The sequence below is a fragment of the Oncorhynchus tshawytscha genome, linkage group LG12 (assembly GCF_018296145.1).
Source record: "Oncorhynchus tshawytscha isolate Ot180627B linkage group LG12, Otsh_v2.0, whole genome shotgun sequence".
Taxonomy (NCBI): Eukaryota; Metazoa; Chordata; class Actinopteri; order Salmoniformes; family Salmonidae; genus Oncorhynchus; species Oncorhynchus tshawytscha.
The window spans coordinates 54,941,200-54,965,805 of NC_056440.1; the positions used below are offsets into that span (position 1 = coordinate 54,941,200).

At 43.4% G+C, this 24,606-nt stretch overlaps 2 protein-coding genes across 9 annotated transcripts in view; one reads left to right on the forward strand and one right to left on the reverse strand.

The window, feature by feature from the left end:
* The first annotated feature begins 11,303 nt into the window (after positions 1-11,303).
* On the forward strand, positions 11,304-16,968 carry dbx1a (developing brain homeobox 1a). The gene is made up of 4 exons (XM_024399212.2): positions 11,304-13,183; positions 13,341-13,448; positions 15,094-15,296; positions 15,476-16,968. Exons 1-4 carry the CDS (start codon positions 12,814-12,816, stop codon positions 15,800-15,802), a joined length of 1,008 nt encoding a protein of 335 aa, XP_024254980.1. The 5' UTR covers positions 11,304-12,813; the 3' UTR covers positions 15,803-16,968.
* A 120-nt stretch (positions 16,969-17,088) lies between these two features.
* The window catches only part of nav2a (neuron navigator 2a), a 131,112-nt gene continuing 123,594 nt past the window's right edge, over positions 17,089-24,606 (reverse strand). For all 8 annotated transcript variants that reach the window (XM_042330770.1, XM_042330775.1, XM_042330772.1 and 5 more), the window contains 12 exons: positions 23,286-23,458; positions 22,880-23,033; positions 22,596-22,773; positions 22,209-22,399; positions 21,883-22,060; positions 21,491-21,726; positions 21,008-21,162; positions 20,850-20,921; positions 20,392-20,588; positions 19,910-20,028; positions 19,503-19,703; positions 17,089-19,358 (listed from right to left, as the gene is read on the reverse strand). In XM_042330770.1, coding sequence (XP_042186704.1) covers positions 19,233-19,358; positions 19,503-19,703; positions 19,910-20,028; positions 20,392-20,588; positions 20,850-20,921; positions 21,008-21,162; positions 21,491-21,726; positions 21,883-22,060; positions 22,209-22,399; positions 22,596-22,773; positions 22,880-23,033; positions 23,286-23,458 — 1,980 coding nt within the window. In that variant the 3' untranslated portion in view covers positions 17,089-19,232. The remainder of the gene's footprint in view (positions 19,359-19,502; positions 19,704-19,909; positions 20,029-20,391; positions 20,589-20,849; positions 20,922-21,007; positions 21,163-21,490; positions 21,727-21,882; positions 22,061-22,208; positions 22,400-22,595; positions 22,774-22,879; positions 23,034-23,285; positions 23,459-24,606) is intronic.

Here is a 24,606-nt window from a genome sequence, read left to right on the forward strand (position 1 = left end):
CTTCTGCAGCTTGCCTGCCAATGCTTGTCTCAATCCACGTTTTAACAACTGAATGGGAACTTGCCCTGACAATTTGATTGATGCTAAATACATTTGATTGGCAACTAAGATATATGCTAACTGTGGATATGCCATTAAAGTTCAGCATAGCTAGCTAGCAAAGTGATTTACATTTCTTGCTAGCTAACCAAATGAGACCTGCATCTCTAGATGTAGCCCCCGAAAAACGATATGGGCGGAAAGTTGGCCACTCACCCACTTGTCCAATGACAAGACATCCTCCCAGCAGCTAGCTAGCTAGCTAGATAATATTAGGCTCTGTCTTTTTAGCTTGCTAAATAAATATAGTAGCTACATATAAGCTAGCCTATTAGCCATGTTATGATTTACTTGTATTCATTGCCTTTGCTAGTTTGATTCCCAGCCTTAGTTACATCCTTTAGGTTTTGTCCACAATATTGACGACTCTAGGGGTCAACCATTTCAGCTACAAACATTAAAACAACATTAAGATATTCTAACCTTTTCAAAACCATAAATACTTTAAAACAAGCTAGCAAGCACACCACATTTTATTTTTGAAATGTACTTTTCTTGTTCACCAATACATGTTTTGGTATCAGGTTGTAAATCACAGCTGGCCTGGTACATTGTTTCCTGCCTCAAGCCATTCGGGATGGACTGTTTCAGTTTCAATTTCTCAATGTTCTGGACAAAAATTGAAGACTGTAAAGAGAATGTAAAGAACGGTAGCATTTAAAATTTCTACCACTGTGCAGGGTTTGGAACCAGTTCAGCGAACAGAACCAGAACCAAGAACAAAGGTGATTTATACTGTTTTGGAACAGAACCATTATTTTAAAAGCATCGGAACCGGTTAATAACATAATTTTACGTTCCAGGTATTTTTGCCAGTCCCCCAAAAAACACAACAAACGTCTATGCAAAGCCCTCACTGTAAAGTAGACACTTATTCCAGTGGCTGCCTACCTGCCTGCCTGCAAAAATCTTTGCCAGTGTGTGTGTGTAGGTTACCTGCCCCTCCCCTCCCCCCAGAGCATGCATAGTCTACTGTGGCAACTGACATTACAGGCGCAATTCAGAAATTATGGAGAGAGATTTTTTTATTAGAAAACAATGGATTAACTTTTTCAATGCTAGTTAAGGATACTATAGTTATCATGTTTCATTGGATATATTAACTACAAAAAGGTAAGGTGTGTTTTTATTTTAATTCCGGCGCAGCTCTGCACACACAAGCTTGTTAGCTAGGTCTATCTCTCAAAAACTCTAGGCGGCATTATGTGTATTGTAATGTAACTGACAGTCAAGCCAACTTTCTGAAGTTCAAAGACATCCAAAGTTCCTTCATAGAAGCCGCTCCTCCATGGGTATAATTCTGTGGCCCTAATTCAGACAATGCATGTCATAACAACAAGATGCCTAGCGCTCTCCTCACCCTCCAATGCATGTACATAGCTTGCCCACTCCATAGCAAGCTGCTCTATCCGTTGGTGAAGTAATTTAATGTACAAAAAGGAACTGAAAGGAACAATATAAACTGGTACTTTTTGGGGTTCGAACCGATTCAGAACTTTATTTTGCTGGTCTGAACAGTGGAACGCAACGGGGAAAAAATGATACTTCTGTTCATAACGAAACAATTGGAAAATTATTTTGGTTCCAAACCCTGCCACGGCATTCTTATTTTTGGCATTGAACCCATGACGTTTTATGCTAATGTGTGCTAATTACCACTGTTTATAGTTTATAAATGTTTTTCAGAATGTGAAGTTAGGATAGCCTGAACGTGAGGAGTTTGGTTTGGTATCTCCCGCTTGAATGGTCCTGTTCCCTGTTGTTGAGTTATATTATGCAAATGTAGCTAATACAATTGTTTATAGTTTATAAATTATTTTAGATCATTTGAAGTTAGGATAGCCCCCACATTTTAAAGTTGATCTTGTAGCTTAATTAACCAAGGAGCAGGACAATTTTGAATAGCTAACACTGTATTCCTGTGGTTCTCATTCAAACCCATGTTACATTTATACAAATATAAAATGGTTATAGTTCCAAAAGTGTGCACAGTGTCAACTATCCTTTGACAAGCCATATAAGTTGGACTCGTCTGAACATCTCAATGTTGGTTTGGTGTTGATAGCTTAGATGGTGTAGGAGGAGATACAGCAGATCTAGATTATTCTATTTTTTCCATTCATGTCTATGGGGCTTTTTTTGCCATCGAAATACATTGGGACCACATTTAAATATTGTTTTAGTTCCAAAAGTATAAATGCTATCAAAAAATATTTTCTCAAGCAATCCGAGTTTGGGGGCAGTCATGACATTTGGATGTTGGTTTCGTGTTAACAACTCAAATCCTTTAAGCTCTGGAGCGGGTGGAATAAATGGAATAATAACATTTATAATAATAAGACAGTAATAAGACAGTAAGAAATCTAAAGTTGTGCTTTGCTTTGCAAGCACACCTAATTATCTATATTAATCCTTCATTGAACTGCATTAATCTACTCTGCCAACAATGCCTTACTCTACATCATGTAATTTTGACTCATCCACAGACAGCGCAATCACAACCACACTGCACACTTCCCTAACTCATCTGGACAAGAGGAATACCTATGTGAGAATGCTGTTCATCGACTCAGCATTTAACACCATAGTACCCTCCAAACTCGTCATCAAGCTCGAGTCCCTGGGTCTCGACCCCGCCCTGTGCAACTGGGTACTGGACTTCCAGACGGGCCGCCCCCAGGTGGTGAGGGTAGGTAACAACATCTCCCCCCGCTGATCCTCAACACTGGGGCCCCACAAGGGTGCGTTCTGAGCCCTCTCCTGTACTCCCTGTTCACCCACGACTGCGTGGCCATGCACGCCTCCAACTCAATCATCAAGTTTGCGGACGACACTACAGTGGTAGGCTTGATTACCAACAATGACGAGACGGCCTACAGGAAGGAGGTGGGGGCCCTCAGAGTGTGGTGTCAGGAAAATAACCTCACACTCAACGTCAACAAAACAAAGGAGATGATTGTGGACTTCAGGAAACAGCAGAGTGAGCACCCCCCTATCCACATCGACGGGACAGTAGTGGAGAGGGTAGTACATTTTAAGTTCCTCGGCGTACACATCACGGACAATATGAATTGATCCACCCACACAGACAGTGTTGTGAAGAAGGCGCAGCAGTGCCTCTTCAACCTCAGGAGGCTGAAGAAATTCGGCTTGTCACCAAAAGCACTCACAAACTTCTACAGATGCACAATCGAGAGAATCCTGTCGGGCTGTATCACCGTCTGGTACGGCAACTGCTCCGCCCACAACCGTAAGGCTCTCCAGAGGGTAGTGAGGTCTGCACAACGCATCACCGGGGGGCAAACTACCTGCCCTCCAGGACACCTACACCCCCCGATGTCACAGGAAGGCCATAAAGATCATCAAGGACAACAACCAACCGAGCCACTGCCTGTTCACCCCGCTATCATCCAGAAGGTGCAGTACAGGTGCATCAAAGCTGGGACTGAGAGACTGAAAAACAGCTTCTATCTCAAGGCCATCAGACTGTTAAACAGCCACCACTAACATTGAGTGGCTGCTGCCAACATACTGACTCAACTCCAGCCACTTTAATAATGGAAATTGATGTGAAAAATGTATCACTAGCCACTTTAAACAATGCCACTTTATATAATGTTTACATACCCTACATTACTCTTCTCATATGTATATACTGTACTCTATACCATCTATATGTAATACATGTATCACTAGCCACTTTAGACTATGCCACTTTATGTTTACATACCCTACATTACTCATCTCATTTGTATATACTGTACTCGATACCATCTACTGCATCTTGCCTATGCCGTTCTGTACCATCACTCACTCATATATCTTTATGTACATATTTGTGTGTATAAGGTAGTAGTTGTGGAATTGTTAGGTTAGATTACTCGTTGGTTATTACTGCATTGTCGGAACTAGAAGCACAAGCATTTCACTACACTCGCATTAACATCTGCTAACCATGTGCATGTGACAAATAAAATTGAATTTGATTTGACCTATTTTTAAAACCTCTTATAAAGTTGGTTTTGCAGCATGAACTGGGAATTTGATACTTTGACTGATATTATGATTTTCAGGTTTGTTTCGTATCTGGAAAGCTGTTAAAACGCTGTCAGTTTCCCTTCAATAGTCCACATCCTGGTCTGAGTGACCCTCACCGTGTACTGGTCATGAACATGCTGTATCAATAGCTAGTCACACGAGTGAAGTCTATACTTCCAGAGTAAATGTTGATTATATAATGGGCCCATGTGCTGTGTATCTGTCACATTTGCACCTGTTCCCACATTCACATCTGCTATTTTCAGAGAAGTGTAAAAGAAAGCTAAAAACATTCAATTTACTTTACCTACACCTTTCATAGACATATTTACCTTTTAAAAAAAACTTTTTCTGTATTCCCTTCTTCAAAATAACATAACTAACGCGGTTGCACTGGTACATAAAATTGCCAAAGGGAAAAAAAGTCCTAGCAAAAGTATCTTGTTCACAAAGGGTCGGATTCAGACTTGAGATAAGTAGACTTAACATGGACTTAAGTCAATAAGACATGGACTTAAGGGCTATTCAATATGTATCACGAAAGTTCAGCTTTACAGCATGATTGAAATTGAAAGGCAATGCTACCGCATTAGTGGAGACCGCACTCACGGTAAACGTTACATACTCATGCTCAATCGGAAATGACCTTCACATTTCTATTGCACAATCCGTATTGCTTCAAACATTTTGTGACTTAGGTCCATTGTTAAGTCAACTTATCTCAAGTCTGAATTGGGCACAAACTGATATCTCATACTAGTCCATGTCAAATACTTGACCTACACGGGAGTAAAGTAATTGACTTCTGCTTTACAGAGACACTGAACACGCCGATTGGCACATCTGGTTTTCTGTTGATCATTCGAAAAATGAGATTTCAGTCTTGGTGTGTTCCCTGACCGATTCCGCATTCGGTTATGATGTTTGTCCCCTATGAGACACTGTAGATGCGGAAGGCTATTTCACTTCCTCAAAATCCCCAGAGTGAATCTAAGATAACTAAAGAAATCTGTAAGAAATTTTTACAGTTTTGCCGAGGGTATTTGAGTTGCGCAATTTTACATCTAACTAAGGTATTTCGCAATTTTTTTTTTCTTCTATATAAACAGTCTGTCTATGCTCCTGGATAGAGAGCAATCACTGCAGCTGTTCACCCCATGTTATTGGGCAAATGGACCTCGTCAAATCAAAACCCAACTTTAATTTCCCCGTTGTGACACATGGATGTTCCAAACTCTGTTTTAGATGAGACTGACTTCATGATCAAAATGATCCGATTTACACTTTGTAGTTAATTTGGACACTAGATTAACTGTTTCTGACTTATATCGATGCCACGTAGGCCATTTTCAAATGGATTTGTTGCTTCAACTTTTTGCCGAACATAGCACCAGATAAGAGAAAAAAAAGTTAAATGTCAAGTTGTTTTGTCGTTGCTCCTCGATTAACCGTGTCCCTCTACACAGAGCTGCCTTTACAGGGGTTAGGCTTGGAGACCTCCACGCACACACACACATACACAAATACACCCACACACACACATACACACAGCTGAAAAGCGACCACCGGTTTACCGCTAAAATGCAAATGCATCAAAAAGCTTGAATAAGAATTATATATGAATCCAATGACGGCTTTTTTCTCTCTTTTAGAATCGCTTAGCCACGAGCGGCGAGAGGCCTCAATGGTGAGTGGCCACTGCGCTCCTCAGCCATGCGTATTATTCAGCTTGACGAGACGCAAACTGACATAAGCACCAGGGTTCACTTTCACCACCTCGCAATCCGATTATATGGCCAACGCCGCATCAATGCCATAGGGCCAACAGGCACCAGAGTCCCTCAACCATACCCAATCCCCCCCATTCCCCCTCCTCACACCCCCAAGCCACCCATTCATATGTTCTGTTTTAAGAACCCCCTCCCTTACTGAACCCCCCACACATACCAAGGAAAAGGAAAGTGATTGATTGATTAGATAGATTATTTGTTGCAGTCTTACAACAGAAAGTGCCTACAGAAAGTATTCATACCCCTGTGGACTTATTCCACATTTTTTTGTGTTACAGCCTGAATTCAAAACTGATAAAAAATAAAGAAATTCTCACCCATCTACACACAATACCCCACACTGACAAAGTGAAAACATGTTTTTTTATGTTGGAAATGTATTGAAAATTAAATACAGAAATATCAAATTTACGTAAATATTCACACCCCTCACTCAATACAAGTTAGAATCACCTTGGCAGCAATTACAGCTGTGAGTCTTTCTGGTTAATTCTTCAAGCTCTGACAAGTTGCTAGACAGCCATTTTTAAGTCTTGCCATAGATTTTCAAGCCTATTCAAGTCAAAACTGTAAACAGGACACCCAGGGAAATTCAATGTCGTGTTAAGCAACTCCCGTGTATATTTGGCCTTGTGTTTTAGGTTATTGTCCTGCTGAAAGGTGATTTCATCTCCCAGTGTCTGTTGAAAAGCAGACTGAACCAGGTTTTCTTCTAGGATTTTGCCTCTGCTTAGCTCTATTCCAATTATTTTTGTCCTAAAAATCTCCTAGTCCTTGCCAATGACAAGCATACTCATGATATAATGCAGCCATCACCATGCTTGAAAATACAAAGAGTGGTACTCAGTGATGTTTTCTGTTGGATTTGTCCCAAACGTAACGCTTTGTATTCAGGACATAAAGTTAATTTGTATGCCACAATTGTTGTAGTTTTACTTTAGTGCTTTATTCTAAAAAGGATGCATATTTTGGAATATACTTTATTCTGTATAGGCTTTCTTCTTTTCACTCTGTCAATTAGGTTAGTATTGTGGATTAAGTACAATGTTGTTGCTCCATCCTCAGTTTTCTCCTATCACAGCCATTAAACTCTGCAACTGTTTTAAAGTCACCATTGGCCTGATGGAGAAATCCCTGAGGGGTTTCCGTATTCTCTGGCAACTGAGTTAGGAAGAATGCCTGTATCTTTGTAGTGACTGGGTGTATTGATACACCATCTAAAGTGTAATTAATAATTTCACCATGCTCAAAGGGATATTCAATGTCTGCTCTTTTTTTTTTACCCATCTACCAATAGGTGCCCTTCTTTGCGAGGCATTTGAAAACCTCACTGGTCTTTGTGGTTGAATCAGTGTTTGAAATCAGTGCTCGACTGAAGGACCTTACAGTTAATCATATGTGTGGGGTACAGAGATGAGGTAGTTATTCAAAAATCATGTTAAACACTATTGCTCACAGAGTGAGTTCATGCAACGTAGAATGTGACTTCTTAAGCACGGTTTTACTGCTGAAATTATTTAGGGGTTGAATAGCTTTACATTGTTTCTTAAATTTGTAAAAATGTCAAAAAACATCATTCCACTTTGACATTATGGGGTATTGTGTGTAGGTCAGTGACACTAAATCTCAATTTACTCCGTTTTAAATTCAGGCTGTAACACAATAAAATGTGGAAAAAGTCAAGGGGTGTGAATACTTTCTGAAGGCACTGTGTATGCCCAGTCTACATGGGATTTTCACACATTATTAGATGGAAAAAACATGTAACGTCACACAAAACCATTTCATTCCCCGCCCACACTCTAATCACCACTATTTCTATTGGCTCAATATCCAAATTAAACAATCCTACTACCCCAGTGTTGGTTTGACTATGGGACTCATGGCTAATGTCACTACAGGACCTCTAATCTAAACCGGTCTTGACAACCACAGAGCTCACCCCTCTTTCTGTGCTGCGCAGGGACGCTTGGGTGCTTAGTGGGGGCACCAGTTTAAGCAGTGGGCGTTTACAAGATGCTACCCCAAAAGCCTGCCAGGTGCTGAGGGGGTGTGGAGGGGTGTTGAGGGGGTACGGTAGGCCCCTCTTGCAAATCGTCCTGCACCCGTGAAACTGTTGGCCAGATGAGATTAAACTCAGAGTGAGATACATTTGCAATTGATTACCGTTGAGCCACTGTGACGAATTTAAGGCTTTTGGGGGAGAGAGAGAGTTAGAGTGTGTGTGTGTGTGTGTGTGTGTGTGTGTGTGTGTGTGTGTGTGTGTGTGTGTGTGTGTGTGTGTGTGTGTGTGTGTGTGTGTGTGTGTGTGTGTGTGTGTGTGTGTGTGTGTGTGTGTGTGTGTGTGTGTGTGTGTGTGTGTGTGTGTGTGTGTGTGTGTGTGTGTGTGTGCGCGCGTGTTTACTGCTTACGGCCTACATGCTAGACCTGAAAAAGAGTAAAAAAAACAAGTCCCCGAAAAAAAATATAGACATTTGAAATGCAAAAGACCCTGAAGAGTTTGAATAACTTCACTGCTACCCATGTCCATTCTCTGAGACATAGGCTACCTCACTGATTTGTTTCTGTTTCCAAACAGAGACAACATGGAAATCAAGTAACATAAAAAGCATCTGGTTATATCTATTTTGCAACTCAACCTCTAAAGAAAATGCCATAACTGCAGGGAACAGAGATGTGGCATGTCTTCCCCTTTTAATTATGGGGTGTGGGGCTGTCTGGTTGTGAAATACATGTACATTGCCTGATGTTTTCAGTTCAAATAGATGTATATTTCAAATAACTACTAACCTGCCTGTTTCAAACCAGCTGAATCTGACTACTCTGCTTCCTCTTCACCCCTCTGGTTTGTCTGGTATTAATGAGCAATTAACTTGGCATACAAGGTCGTAAACAATAGTACTGGTTGTCAGATGATGCTAATGCTGGTGGCTGTGACCCTGGTGAAAGGAGGCTGAGGATCCTGGTGAATGGAGAGTGTTATGGTCTTTCTTTTCGATGGGTGAATGATATGCAAACTATACCAACATGTCCTTAAGAGGATTAGAACACCACTTGAGATGCAGGCAGCGTGATGCTGATATAAGAGTGCCAAAATATGGGGGAAAGGTTGACATTACACACATTGTCCCAGTACTGGGCAATATGGTGACAGTAAAATACACACATTACATTTACATAGGTTTGAGGGCACAAATATGGCCTACCTATTCAGAGGTATGCTTATAAGCTGACAATACAGATGATATCATAGCATAACTATATATTAATGAATTAGGCAGTGCAATGCATTGGCTAGACCACTGACATGCAATATATTTAGCAAACGAATGCTGAATGAAACATGAAGTAATCAATGTACACTTCAAGACTACAATGTTGAAAGATCATGTCCGACAAGCATGAATTAAATAACCGCCCTAGGATGAAAATAACATTTTGTTCTCCCATCGCCATCTGAGCGCACGGGACTGGCTGCTCAGCAGTCAAAGAACAGGTGCAAAGGGAATCTCTGAACAGAGCGCATTGTCCCGAGGAGATATGGCTTTACTCCGTTTGGGGAGGAGGGGTCTATGTTTACTACAAAGTTAATATCGATTTAATGCTTGTCACTGCTCCTCTGAATCTTGTGGCATTTCGAATTCCCTGGATTGTTCTGGCGTTTTTTTGTTGTTGCACTGCATAAAGGTTAGCTTAGCCCTCACCGGAGAGCCTGTCCATACACAGCCGCATTGTAGACTCTCTAAGGTAGTTAGGCTACATTAAAGGACATTGTTGAGTCAATTGAAATGTGCAGTCGTTGGATACGCAATGAAAGTCAACAAACCGCTGTGCGTAACCTAGTCTTTTGGGTGTTTGGCCTGTTTTCAGAACTGGTTTAAAGAAGGGTAGCATATTGTGTCTATGGGGCTGTTGTGTTTATAATCACTTCTTTATCTGCAGTTCTGTATAGAGTAGACCGGGTACTTGTTTTGTTGTAGAAGACGGATATCATTTTGGATCATTGTCATACCATCTTCATTCTTCTTGAAAGAGTGAAATAAATGTTCCCCTAGGGCGAATTTATAGGCCTATAATGGAGTAATGAAAAGAGAATTCCCCCGCTTTGAAAATGAAACGGGACACCTCCCCGTCAGACACTAAATAGGGGTAGCTGGATGACTGGTGTCATTCGGGAGAATGCGTACCAGTCAGAGCAATCTGTCCATCCGCGCTCTGAAAATGTCCTTTTCCTTGACGTCACCAACAAATAATAGTAGAATAATAAACAGCTAACCACCTGTCGGACCCTGGATACAATGTAACGGGCCATACAGAAGCGTTCATGCATGGGTAACATATTTACTCAACCCATTCACTTAACGAAGCAGAAAGTGACGCAAGACAATGGTTAAGTTAATCTATTTAGTAAATTGTTTTGAGATGTGGAGGCAGCGTTAAGGACCTGAGGTCCGGGTCTTTCAGTAGACCCCTTTTCCGTTTCAATGCAGAAGCAGTCTGTCTTGTGTCAATTCGAGGGTGGGACACGGCGGGGGGAGGGGTGGTGGGTCCTGTAATATTTTAGAGATGTGCTTTTAATGGCATTAATTCAGCCGGAGCCAGCTGTTTTTGCTCTGTTTGGTAAAAGAGGCCAAGACGTGGCAAGCTTGCAAAGCTAGTAGAAATTAGTCTCGGTGATCGAGGCTTCCTGCAAACCATCTGCTTGCAGTCACAAAGGGAGGATTTTTGGAGCAAATTAAAGATATATAGGCTCATAAAAAAGCTTTGAAGGTCTAGTTACTTTCGTTGTGAATGGTGACGGTGTTACCGCAGGTTTTCTTTTTGGGGGAGGGGGGTCCCGGCGCCTCTGATAAGCGTTCCCTGTCTATCACGAGGGAATCATTTCACGGAGGCGTTCCGTTTTAATTAACCGATCGTGATCACTTTACATTCGATGAATGTTTAACCACTTAGGCTATCATTACTCGAATAACTTTTATATCACGCATAGGCTAAATATAATGGCTGTAATGTCGATTCAACCTAGGCTACATTAAAAATCACGTGCTTAAAATAATGCATTTAATTATGAAGCAAGAAAGTATAAACTAACATAACATTCGTTTTTCGTTAGTTTTTATGCTTTCAAAAATCGAATTAACCTTGTTTGTCCTGAAAGCAAATTATAGCCTAAATTATAGCCTAACTTGATAGGAATATATTTAGGCTAATATGAATTAAACATTTCTGGTAGGTTGAATACAGTGAGTTGTGCAACTGACTAGGTATCCTATTTCCATTCCCTGATATGTTATTTTATTTCGTTAGCCTATATTTTTGTTTTGTTTTTAATAAACAAATGCGTCTTACAAGCTTAGGCTTTTTTGACAGATGTTTTAGTTTTTCCCTATATTCGTTTGACATTGTCAGAATATGCTTACTATTTTAGCCTATACACTATTTTGGCACAAAAAAAACAGTAAGCATGAATGAATTTCGGTTTGGAAATGGATTTTGTTTAATGCTAATGCCTAGTTAAAGACAGAGCAGAATCAACGCGACGGTAACATGAATGAATTTCGGGTTGGAAATTGATTTTGTTTAATGCTAATGCCTGGTTAAAAGACAGAGCAAACTAAACGCGACAGTACCGGCTCAAATCCCGCTTTAATATGAGTTTTATACCAGCTTTCAATGTGCGCTCATATGAATGCGTTTTAAATCAAATCACAGATGCACTTTTATTCAGCTGGATAAAACAGCAGAACAAACCACGTCTATAGAAATAAAGCTTTTATTCCAGTAGGGCTTTTTGAAGGCGAGGGAGAGAAAGTGAGAGAGGGGCGCCATGGCAGCTGAGGGTGACAGTTAGTTCATGGTTAACAGGATCAGCAGTGTCACGGTGAGGGCCGCACACTTCTCCTCTGCGCTCAAATGTGCAGTGGGCCTGGGTCTGGCGCAACCGAATGAAGACTTTGCAAAGCCCGTGATATTTAACACATCTGTTAAAGCGTTCCGAGAGCAGAAATCCGTTTAAGACATTATTCCATGACGAGGTCCAGATTGAGTGTTGAGAATCCGATGAAACACGAAGCCAATATGCATTTTACGCAATCCACGTATCCCTAAATAAATGCACACTTCAAAGTAGGCTAGTTAATAAGGGATGCTAAATTAAACCACGGCGATTAGATTGAGCCTATCTGTGTTATCATGATTGCGAGAATGATTGTCAATATTCATAGCCTATGTTATTGATGCATTATTCATGCGAGATTTTATTGTATTACCATTGTTGTTGTAATACGAATGTTTTGCTGTTTGTTGTCGTCGTTATGATCGAGTTATTATAGTATCATTTTTAGCGTGCTGTAGCTTTCATTCGAACTTTTGATCTAATAAAACACAGCAGGGGAGCTGAATAAATATAGTTGCTTCTTCTGGGTTAAGCCCTCATTCAGAAGCCCCAAATTATGTCTGAATCTTTTAGGATCGCTTTTTAATTAGCCTTGCGTGCGTCTCCACTAAACAAAACCCAATTGCAGAGCCTCAATGGAACGTGGTCAATATGCAAAATTGATGACTATGCCTCTTTTGTGGAAGGGACATTGTGTGTTCCCTGCTTATGGAGTCTAATCCAATCATAAATTGCACTCTCTGGCCAATCAGCGCTCCCGGCACGGCGCTTGAAAGCGACCCATGTAGAGAACTTTGTTGAACCTCATTGTTGAGGCTGACAGTTCTGAAAGGAGCTTTGGGGCAGCCTGCTATAAAACGCCTTCCCCAGAGTAGAGGAGCCAGAGGAGTAAAGCTAGTCATTCAGATTGGAACCTATCAGATCCTCATTTGTTCTTGACGGAGTATTTCAACAGATCGTTTCGTGTTGCGTTATACTACAGACGGGACCATGATGATCCCAAGCATCCTTGCGCCTAATGCGATGTACCCAGGCCTTTACCGCCCCTCCGCCTCCTTGCCGGTACACCAGTCCCTGCAGAACGCATTTCCAACCCATTCCAGCTTCTTAGTGGAGGACCTGCTGCGGATAAGCAGGCCGGCGGGGTACCACCTCAGACGGACGCTCCCCTCAGCAAGCGTCTCCCCGGCGACAACCACCACCACCATGTCCTTCAGTGCCATGCCACTGGAGCGCATCGTCTCTGCAACTGCCTTGAGGCGCGAATCATGCGCGCCGAAAACGTCACAACCGAGCAGTAAAGATCCAACGTATCTTAAATTTGGAGTCAGCGCAATCCTTGCACCATCACCAAAGACCGGTGAGTGTGAAACAAAGTGTTACCTTCTTTCTAATTGGTAATTTTAGCAGTTCCTTTACACTTAGCATATTGTAAAAGAGATAAAAACTTGTTTGTCTCTTCATGAGTGTTGCCTTGATTGTTGGCGTTCCTTGACACATGGTATTTTCCTCTACAGCATCGTTGCCCCCCGCTATCCACCACAGTATGCACCCCAAGGCCTTCTCTCTCCCCTACTTCGACGGATCCTTCCACCCCGCCTTCTTCAGGTCTGCATATTTCCCAGGTAAAGAACTAATCATGCACGTTCAGGCACCGTTGAATTGCACTTTGCGCACAGTTGATACGCAGCTCTCGACTGGGACAGCGTTCAGAACTTTTCATATCAAAATGTTTTATAGAACGACTTTTCCAAATAATGCTTTGAAAGCTCTGAAAGTTGCACCTTTTTGCACATGCCCTGTTTTGGCACGCATATCATTGCAAAACGTAGCTTGCGAACTTTTCAATGCTTTCAGAGTGGGTGTGGTGTGGTTGGGTGGAATTGGTTCCATTTGCACTGACTTCTCTGCTGCTGAGCTCACTGGTCGCTAACATAGCCCTCTTTCCCCCAACTGCTAGTTAACCCATTATCCGGAATCATCACGGTTTAATTTCGAGACGGGCTGCGGTTCGGTCTCTTCCCCCCCACGGTCTCATGCATTAAGGCCATTTTGGTGTCTCCTCCGCAAGGTCCCGCGTTTTCCCACAGGGCAGGGGCACTGGGCCACTGGCTGCCAACAATGCTTTCAGCACCATAACCAATTTGGTCAGCCCCCCTCCCCTGCGCAAGCCACCCACGCACCCCAGAGTGACTTCTACCAGGCGGGCAAGAGGCGTAGACCAGTCATACACTAATTTCCCTATTAGGCGCCATTCACTGCTTTCAATATTCTCACAAGACCACATAGCTCGTTGTTGTGCCTGATTATGGTAAGTGCAACCATGAGTTGTGGATATGAAGGTGGTCTTAGCCCAAGTTATTTGGCAATACATGGTAGGCTTATAGATAGGCATACATGTGCAAGTGTGCAATAATTCATTGGCTTGTAAATCATTATTCTTTGCATGAACAATAATCTAATCAGTGCACACTACAAATGTTCAGTGTTTTACTATATCCCTGACCTGAAAAACACACCATGCCTTATACGACCTCCTTCGCCTCTCCGTTTTTTTAAACTCTGGGGCCAATCAAACAGGACGAAATAAATAATAATCTCTTAGAAAAGTCTATAAAGTCGCTAGTCCGCGCTTTCATTCAGACGAATCATAATGGGAGTTGGGAGTCTTTTCATGGGATGCGCTGAATACCTTCACGAAACAGCTCGAGCGGCCTGAATAGCTGTTCGTGTTCATTTAATGAAAATGATTTGAGGGCAGAACAAATGCACCCTGGGCCCCTCGGCATCAGTATTCAGGTATGCAGTGGTGTTTAGTTTGAAAGTGTAAATCTCCTTTTGTCGCGATAATATATGGCATTCGCAGCCTGTCCAGAGTCTTTTCTGCGTTAGTTCATTACTACACAATTACCGTTCACGGTTTATTAACTCCTCTATCCGTCCTCGCGGGGTTCCTTAAAGGATACGCTGCCTCCTTACCATACCAATGCGGCTGGGGACCGACCAATGTGCTAATTAGTCACCTCGTGCCATTTCACTCAAAAAGGAGACGTAATTCCGCGGCCAAAGGGGGGAAGCATATTCAATCATAACAGATTGCAAAGTTTGTAGACTAGTGTAAAAAAAAAAAAAAAAAAGTAGGCTAGTTGGCTAAAGAAATAGCCTTCCAGGGGACGGATGTTAACGTCTATTTTAAGCCTATTGCTACGCTCTTTATGAATGAACGGTGTTTATTTGTTGAATTAACGTCTCCCCCTCTTCTAACCACAGCCTCTTCATCGGTCGTGCCCATCCCCGGGACCTTCTCTTGGCCACTGGCCAACAGAGGGAAGCCGAGGAGAGGGATGCTCAGACGGGCGGTGTTCTCTGACGTGCAGCGCAAAGCTCTGGAGAAGATGTTCCAGAAACAGAAATACATCAGCAAACCAGACAGGAAGAAGCTGGCCTCAAAGCTCGGCCTCAAAGACTCACAGGTAAATCACGTACTTTTATTTGCCCAGGGCTAAGCTGTGCGTAATACGCGTGTATTTACGCTAACGCGCATGCATGCTACAGTTGATTCTGTTTTGTATTATTGAAACTCTGTAATAAAGTCAACCTCTATAAACTGAAACAGAACTAACTGGCTATACTATTCCTTTTTCTTCGCCAGGTTAAAATCTGGTTCCAGAACCGCAGAATGAAGTGGAGGAACTCCAAAGAGAGGGAGCTCCTGTCGTCAGGAGGTTGTCGAGAGCAGACCCTGCCCACTAAAACGAACCCACACCCAGATCTCAGCGACGTCGGCAAGAAGTCCTCCGCGGAGGAAGAGGAGGACGAGGACCCATTCGGTGCTAGAGGCGCGCCTGGCCTTTGTCATTCCCCCGCGGCGGGGCGCGAGTTGTCTAACAGCGCCGGATCGAACCTCTCGTCGCCATCTCTCTCCAGCAAGCACTCGGAGTTCTCAGAATCGGATGAAGAAGAGATCACAGTTTCATAATTTATTTGCTTATAAAATGGTTATCCACATATTAACTGTACCTGTGTGACCAGGTTTGCCAGAGGCTGTATCCCTTAATTTAGACCAATACTAAGAAGACATTTATTTTTTTCATGTTCCACCAATTTTTTAAACAATGAACTTCTGTCCAAACAATTTAAGCTATATCCATGATTATTTCTTTAAAAAAATAACTGCAGGGTTTATTTTATAGGAAGGGCCGGCTCTTGCCTTTGACAGCAGAGTCTTAAAGTCAATTTCCTTAAATTCTACACATTTTGCCATGTGGCATATGGAAAATGAGGCAGTTTTAAAGCAAGTTTTCAGCAGTTCTATATATTTTGCCATGGGGTGGAAAGAAAAGGTTGCAATTTTATTATACATTTCATGCAATTCTACTCATTTTGCCATGGGGCTGAGAAACATTTTTGCCGTTTTAAAGCAAGTTTTCTGCAGTTCTACACATTTTGCCATGGCGCAGAGAGAAAATGTTGAAATGTTATGTCATTCAGTTCCATTCATTTTGCCATGACATGTCATGTTAATGCTATCAGAGTGAGAGTGACTAACAAAATTAATGGGGCCCTGGGCCCCGTCGGTATTCAGCCATAATTTTCTACAAGTTTTGATAACTGCCTAGACTAACTTACCAATCTAAAAATTGTTTGCAGGAATGGCTAATTGAGTGACTGTCAGTGACGGACAAAACAAGAGAAAAGCTGCCAATGCACAACCAAATTTCAAACTTGCACCTTGTGTATTCTACTATTCTAACTCTCAACAGTAAGTTGAGAACCTGACTGAGTTTGGGGGGCCCTAGTGGCCGGGGGCCCTAAGCGACCACTTATATCGCTTATGCCTGGAGCTGTCCCTGTTTATAGGATATACTTAGAAATAATTTGCTGTTTTGCACAGCTCTTTCAATTGTACAGTATTTTGTACAACTATTTGTATGGAAATTTTATGCCAAGAAAATTGAGTTACCTGGACTTACTTAGAGTTTTTATTGAAAAGTGTAGAAATTTTGTGCATAATTTATACGATTTTGTTAATTCAATGTATTGTGTGTGTGTGTATATATATGTGTTAATATTTCACCATGTTTTATTTCAATGTATTGTGTGTATATTTCACGATGTTTTGTACAAATACCAAATAAAATGTAACAGTTACATGGTATATCTTCTATTACAAAGTGGAAATTGACAACAACAACAAAGAACATTAAATATATAGACAGGTTTATGTTAGTAGAGAGCCATAATTGATAAGTCACATTGCATTAATTAATAAATAACCATGTTTTTTTTATTGAATCACAAATAACTTAAGACTAGTACAGTGATCTTCAGAATCAGTTCTCCAAGCTCTGGAGAGAACATTGATGATAAACTCCACACGCCTGCTCTGATGCAAAAGAGACTGTACACAAAATACTGATGTTCAAGTAGTTACAAATTGGTTAGAAAAGTCATCAAAATGTCACAAGGTAATCAAGTATTTACACTTATGTTACATATATATATATATTTACATAGCACAGAATGCTACACATTCATTGAGATTTAAGAACATGTGAATTCAACAGCGACATCCATTTCAACCATCCAAACCTCTCAAAGCGAGCAGGGTTTTCGCAAGTGGATATACAGACTGACAAACACATTACGTATCCGTTTTTTTTTGTGTGCTTGCATTGACTATGACAAGAGACCCCCTCCAAGCGTACAGACACAACTTTGATTTCATTATGTAAATGAACAAAGACTGTACCAGCTCCCCAAAAATGATTCACAAAATCTTTCGCTTGCTGTACATCTCTTGGCAGTGCTGAAAAACCTCAAAGAACTGACCTTAAGGCTTGGCTTCAATTTTTGAGTTCAAAATGAATGTTGCATAGGATTGATGACTAAGAAACACCCAAAACATTGAAAGATAACGGAAGCGATGCTGGAAACAAATAACTATCGGACCAAAAAAAAACACACTCCCATTTTGTACTCTCTCATTTTGTACCTTTAAAACATGAGCTCAAGTAAAAAAATGACTTTAAAACATGAGCTCAAGTAAAAAAATGACTTTAAAACATGAGCTCAAGTAAAAAAATGACTTTAAAACATGAGCTCAAGTAAAAAAATGACTTTAAAACATGAGCTCAAGTAAAAAAATGACTTGAAAACATGAGCTCAAGTAAAAAAAATGACTTGAAAACATGAGCTCAAGTAAAAAAATGACTTGAAAACAAAACAGGATTATACACGTTGTTACATGTTCACTCGACATTTTGTCATGACGACGACAATCATTACACATCGTATAATCAAAACAGACGACAAGCACGGCAAAGGCGCAAAGGGGTGTATAAAGAAGGTAGATGAGGTACAGAGACTAAAACAATTCCTTAATAATCGCTCCCCCCATATCCATGACATATCCATTAAAAAATGAGTCTTTACTTTGAGCACCAACCAAATGTACTTTTCTATCTCACGTGGTCGTCCTTAATAAGTTATATTCAAACTTTTACAAACTTCTCAGCATTGGGAGTAATACAATGAATGACATGTCATTAAAGCCCAAGTCCCTTTCCCTATTCAAGCCCTAATAACCTCTTAATAACATGGCATTGGTGTTTGATATGAGGATAGTTCTACAAGCCCACCTGCCGAGGCACAACGCAAAGAGAGTGTCGACTTTTAAAGCCCTGTAAGTTCACAGCCAAAAAGACTACATTTAAAAAATTTGCCTATGCACATAGTCTGTTACAAAAAAAAAGTAAGGCATCTTTTTAAAGTTCAGTCCAGCACCAAAGTAGAGACTTTTCTTCTGGAGAAGAAGCTTATGCTACGGCGACCTGTTTGGGACAAAAGGAGTCACATGTAGGGGCAGGTGAATGGTGATAGGTGTGTGTGTGTGTGTGTCACTGGGGGGCATTGGGAACCAGTGAATTTGGTCTCTGTGGAGATGACGAAGATGACACCTCCAGCACCATGCTCCAGAGGAGAGGGCCTGTAGCTCAATCTGTAGCCCAGTTGATGCTATCTGTAGCCCAGTACTGATGCTGATAAGGAAAATAACGAAGATGGAGATGATGCTCCATACACAGTGTAAAAAACGCTGGTTTCTGTCAGTTGTTTGTCTAAACGGTACATGAGGAGTAGCTGGAGAGCGGTTGGCCACGACGGTGCAAAAATAGAACAGAGCAGCAGCAGCTTTCTGTTTCGCTCCTTTTTTGTTGTTGTTCAGTTCTCCTCTCGTTCTGGGTTGCCTGCACCCGTAGTGTTCCTGATATGACAATTAGAGTGGCTTGATTTTTGTGGCATGAGCTTGGAAAAACGCATTCAAAAGAAATGTTGCATTTGGCTGAACATAAAAACGTTAACTGAATGCATTTTTTTTTTTGTCTTCTTGGGAAGGAGGAGTCGTCCGCTCACAATGTTGACTCTAGTGTTGAGTCCAGGATGTCATGTTGGTGACTGTTGGTATTAGAGTCGCTGTCGTATCTCTGAGGGCTGGAAGAAGTGGCTGCCTCCTTCAGCCTCATTAGCATACTCATCTGAGGACAAAGACGCGGGGGTCAAAGGTTAGCGTGAGTGTGACTGTGTCGTCTCATGGATCTGCAGTGCCTGCTTGTGTGTGCTGTGTGTACACTTGACCTGTTTTGAGCATCTGTGTGCGTGCGCGCGCGCCTTTGTCTCACCAGCGGGTCTGCGTCACTGTCACTCTGCGACGGCTCCTTCCTGATGCCCTCCCTGGGGGCGGAGTAACCGTCGAAGCCCACGTCTTCTGGGCGGAGCTGCAGCAGCGGGGGCCAATCAGCAGGTGTGGGCGTGGCTGACCAGGGGTAGCTGTCAATCACCCAGAGTGCTGGGTCCTCCCACGCTGACCTACGGCCGTACAGCTACGGAGACGGAGACGGATGGAGGGGAGAGAGCATTGTAAGTATCAATGGAGATATATGATAATAATATGTTAACACAGTGAGTGTGTGTGTGTGTGTGCATATATTTTGTTTGTTTTTTTGTGACCGATATGTTCCAGTGTGCCTGTGTGAACGGATATGCATGTGTTGCACGTCTGTTGCATGGCTTTATGTACTTAGCCTACCTGCAGTCCCTCTCTGACTGCCTCCAGCATGTAGGGGATGATGGAGTAGTTCCAGAGGTCAGTGAACCACACCCTGGAGCCAGCCACATCCATGGGACACGACAGGAAGAGGCGTGGCCCTGGGGAGGCAAAGGTCAAAGGTCAGATGGATGTTAAATAGTGCCACTGTGCCTTTCCTTCCAAATCCTCATTTGGAAAATGAGTTTATGGCCAGATTGAGGTTATGAATATTGAGAATACTGTGACCAAAGCACAAGAACGTGCATAAAGATGTTCTCAGAACACAACATTTGCCTAATGTCAAGATTAGTCCACATCCCACCCCATCGGTTTTGTAGATCCAGCTATATGCCTTAAACCCCAAATTAATAGAAAATATAAGCGCCACAAATCTCAAAATTACTGTGATTATCTTTTCCATTTTTTTTCTTTTAGATTGGGGCATATCGCTGGTTTATGACATCGTTGTGCATTCTACCTACCGATGGTAACGTCAGAGGAGCTGTGTGCCTCTAGGAAGCGGTTGAGGTGGTGCCAGACGCGAGGGATCCAGTCGATGATCTTGACCAGCTCCAGGACGCGCTTGCGGCTGCCGATCTCCGTCTCGATCAGCTTCCTCCTCAGGTAGCGACCCAGGAAGCCCTTCACCGGCTCCAAGTGATTGGCACACAGCACCCATCTGATCACATACGCAAACGACAGAGAGGAGGAGTTCATTGGTAGTTACTCATTCATGAATACAGCCAATGAAGACACTCCATCTTTCCATTCGGAAGGAATGGAGAGGGCAATGGATTTGCTGCCCAGTCTGTTGCTGCCACCTAGTGATGAATCATGTAAAGTGCATTTCAAATTCAAACATTTAGCTGAGTTTCCTTTCAGCTGCTATTGATCTTCAACTGGTATATCTAGTGTTATTACGGCTGTTGAGTTAGCCCACCTGAAGTTGTGGTGGAGTTGTAGGTTGGGTGCGGAGGATGTGGCCTGGCTCATAGTACCGATGATGTAGGGACTGGGGACACACACACAGAAAATCAACACATTTACAATAAACACAAGTGTTTGAGCGCGCGCACGCATGCATGTGTGTGTACTCACCAACATTGGTATTTGCAGTTGAACACCCCGTTGAAGAGCTCTCCCAGAGAGGAGACGTGGTGCAGATTATCCAGTATGACCACTAGAGGGCTCTCTGCCTCTAGTCTGTCACCGCTGCACTGCTCAGCCAGGCCTGACAGGTACTGACGCAATTCCTAGAGAGAGAGAGAGAGAGAGAGAGAGAGAGAGAGAGAGAGAGAGAGAGAGAGAGAGAGAGAGAGAGAGAGAGAGAGAGAGAGAGAGAGAGAGAGAGAGAGAGAGAGAGAGAGAGACAGAGGTTTACACATCAAGTCTTTTTTTCAATGCACAAAAACCCTACTGAGTTGTTTTAACATAGACCCACTGTTGAGTTCTGCCTCTAAAGACACGTCTAATTTAACATAGAAAAAAAGGCTAATTAATGGTCACATCACAACAGTCTATCGCCTCGCCAGTCGGTGCCTCATGCTGCGGCGACGGCGCTTCAGGGGCATCGCTACGTACCTTGCTAGACTTGTGGTCCACGTTGAAGGTGACGACGGAGTGAGGGGTCAGGGGTCGGCCCTCCTGCAGGAGCAGGTGTCTTGCCAGACGGTTGGCCAGGTGTGTTTTACCGGTGCCGCTGGGGCCAGAGAGAATGACACGGCGGTGCTCCCTCAGCAGAGACACGTAGCGCTGCAGCATGGGCTTGGGGATCAGGGTGTCAAACACCAGGCAGTCCACACTCTCACTGCTCACACCTAGAGAGGGAGAGAGAGGGAGGCAGAGAGAGAGAGAGAGAGAGAGAGAGAGAGAGAGAGAGGAAAGAGAGAGGGAAACATTTTACACAGAGAGCACAACACACACCAGATTGTGAGGAGAGACGCAGACATTTAGAGAAACACACGCGCTCATACCTTTGAGCCTGATGTTGATGGTGTCGCTGTCTCCAACCAGGTAGCCGCAGGGCAGCAGCTCGGGGGGGTGAGAGACGCCGGTGTTGCTATGGCGATGCACATCCCCAATGTTGTATCCCTCCACACTGTCACATGTCAGCCCCAGCTGGCTCACTGGGTCCACATGGGTGATGTACTCCTAAGGAAGCAGGAGGGCAAAGGCCAAGGGTTCAGTGACATGCAACTCTACTGTGAATTTCTTGTGTCACTTATTTTGATATTGGAAAGATAAATCAAATGAATGAAACCTTTGTCCGCGAATGAAGTCATTCCTTCAAAGTGTTTACCTTGAAGAGGCGACGGACCACCCCGTCCAAGACGTCCCACTTGGTTTTACCACTCACACCGATACAGCCAATCAGGAAGTGGCGAGCCCTGGCCTCCTGGGAGAGGTCCTCGTCCAGACTGACCACTATCTTCACGTGTCGTCCCTCTTTCCTCATCACTCCATCTCCCACTGTATCATCCAACAACATGTCTGAGAGGAGAGAGGGGGAGGAGAGTGAGACTCACACAATACACCCATTCACAGTAGAAACAGCTATCAGGCCAACACACTCTCAAAAGGCCATCATGCCCAAACACAAATACAGACGTACACACACTTTAAAAAACGCATGCTCACACATTTACCCAACTGTACAGATACCCACATCAAAACATGCTGTTCTTACCCAGGCTGGTGGACTCGGTGAGGTTGATGCTGTGCTGGGACAGGCCAGGCCCTGGTGCAAGGGTGTGTGTATGGTGAGGGGGCGAAGAGGAGATGGAGGCCTGGGAGGGGGCTCTGCTGCTCCCCGTACTCTCCAGCTTCAGACGGTCATTCTCTGCCTTCAATTTCTCTATGTCCCCCTGAGAGAAAACACAGGAAGCCATAGCAACAGCAGGTCAACAAAACAGTGTGTGTGTGTGAGTGTGTGTGCATGCACGAACGTTTCCCCGTGTGTGTGAATGTTACCTGCATGTGGTTCATGGCCTCTCTGAGCTGGTCCAGTTGATGGGCCGAGCTGAGAGCCTCAAGGCGGATGTCCGTCAGCTTCATCTCCTTCTCCCTGAGCTCGCTGCGGAGCTGCATCACCGTCTCTGCCTCACCGTCCAGACAGTCCGACAGCCTACACACAGATGCTCAATTGACATAACTTTTACATTTTCTCTCTCTCTCACTCACACACACACACATACACACACGCACACACACGCGCACACACACACACACACACACACACACACACACACACACACACACACACACACACACACACACACACACACACACACACACACACACACACACACGCACACACACACGCACACACACACACACACACACACGCACAAACACAAACACCACACCTTATACGTACAGTGAGTTGGAGTGCGAGTTCCTGAGCATGTGGCTGGAGGTTGTGGACCCATTGTGGGGGAGTTTAGGGGAGGAGGGGAGGGAGGAGTCCGTCATCTCCTCTATGTCAGAGTGGGACGAGGCAGACTTAGGGGACTTCTTCTTGCTGAACGCCTGCTTGAAGGAGCTACGCAACTGCAGGCGGGAGAGAGGCAGAGAGGAGTGGCGGGTGAGTGTCTCCCAAAACAGGCAGGGAGCAAGGGAAATCGGAGGGAGGCAGCGGTGAGGGGAGTGCCCGAGTAAGTGAGAAACAGACCAAGAAAAGAGAGAAGGGAAGGAGAAGCAATGGGGGAAAAGGACTAGGGCTACAGGGAGACCGTGACTTGAGCTTTATGCTCCGAACACAAACACTAAGAGGTGTCCGTGTGAGTGAGTGTCAGGTGGTTATTGTGTATGTGTGTGTGTGTGTGTGGTCACATACATCCAGTCCACTAACCTGACCTACTGTGTATGTGTATAAATACACAACGCACTGTAGACTGCAGAGAGAAATAACAGCACTGCAGTGAAGAACCGCACTGCAGTGAAGAACCCCACTGCAGTGAAGAAGACTAGAAAAGAGGCCGTCATGGAGACTATCAGTTTCATGTACCTTTAATTCACAGCGAGAAGGGTAACGTATGTTCGCCACACGATTACCAGGAAATGACTGCCTTATAATGGAGCCTTGTGTTACGTTTTTGTTTCAGAGCAGGCTCAAAGTCACACCAGGAAAGGAAGCAGGGTAAAGAACACGACCGGAGAAGAAAGCAGAGGGATGATTGAGGACGGGAGAGGAAGGAGAGGGATGATTGAGGACGGGAGAGGAAGGAGAGGGATGATTGAGGACGGGAGAGGAAGGAGAGGGATGATTGAGGACGGGAGAGGAAGGAGAGGGATTGCGTTAGTAACCTACAGAGTGCTTGGGGTTAAGTTAAGGTCAGTTCGAGGTTAAGCTGCCTTTCTTTTTTTTGAATCCACTCTTACCTCATAGACCTGCCACATGAAGCGATAGCACAGAGGAAGACAGAGAGAGAGAGAGAGAGAGAGAGAGAGACACAAAACAGCACAGGTTCAGTGGAGAGTGTGTGAGTGTGTCAGTGGTAGGGACATAGCCAGTGGAGGCTACAGAAAGTGTACTGTGGAAAAGTGGAAAATGCTCTAAGGAATATCAAAAGTCAAATCTTAGGAATCGTAGAGAGCGATCTACACTTCTTAGAACTTGTATCATTAGAATCTCTGAGCAGGGTACAGAACGGAAGGCAATTCAAATATAACGTGTCCACTTGAATAGGAACACAGCT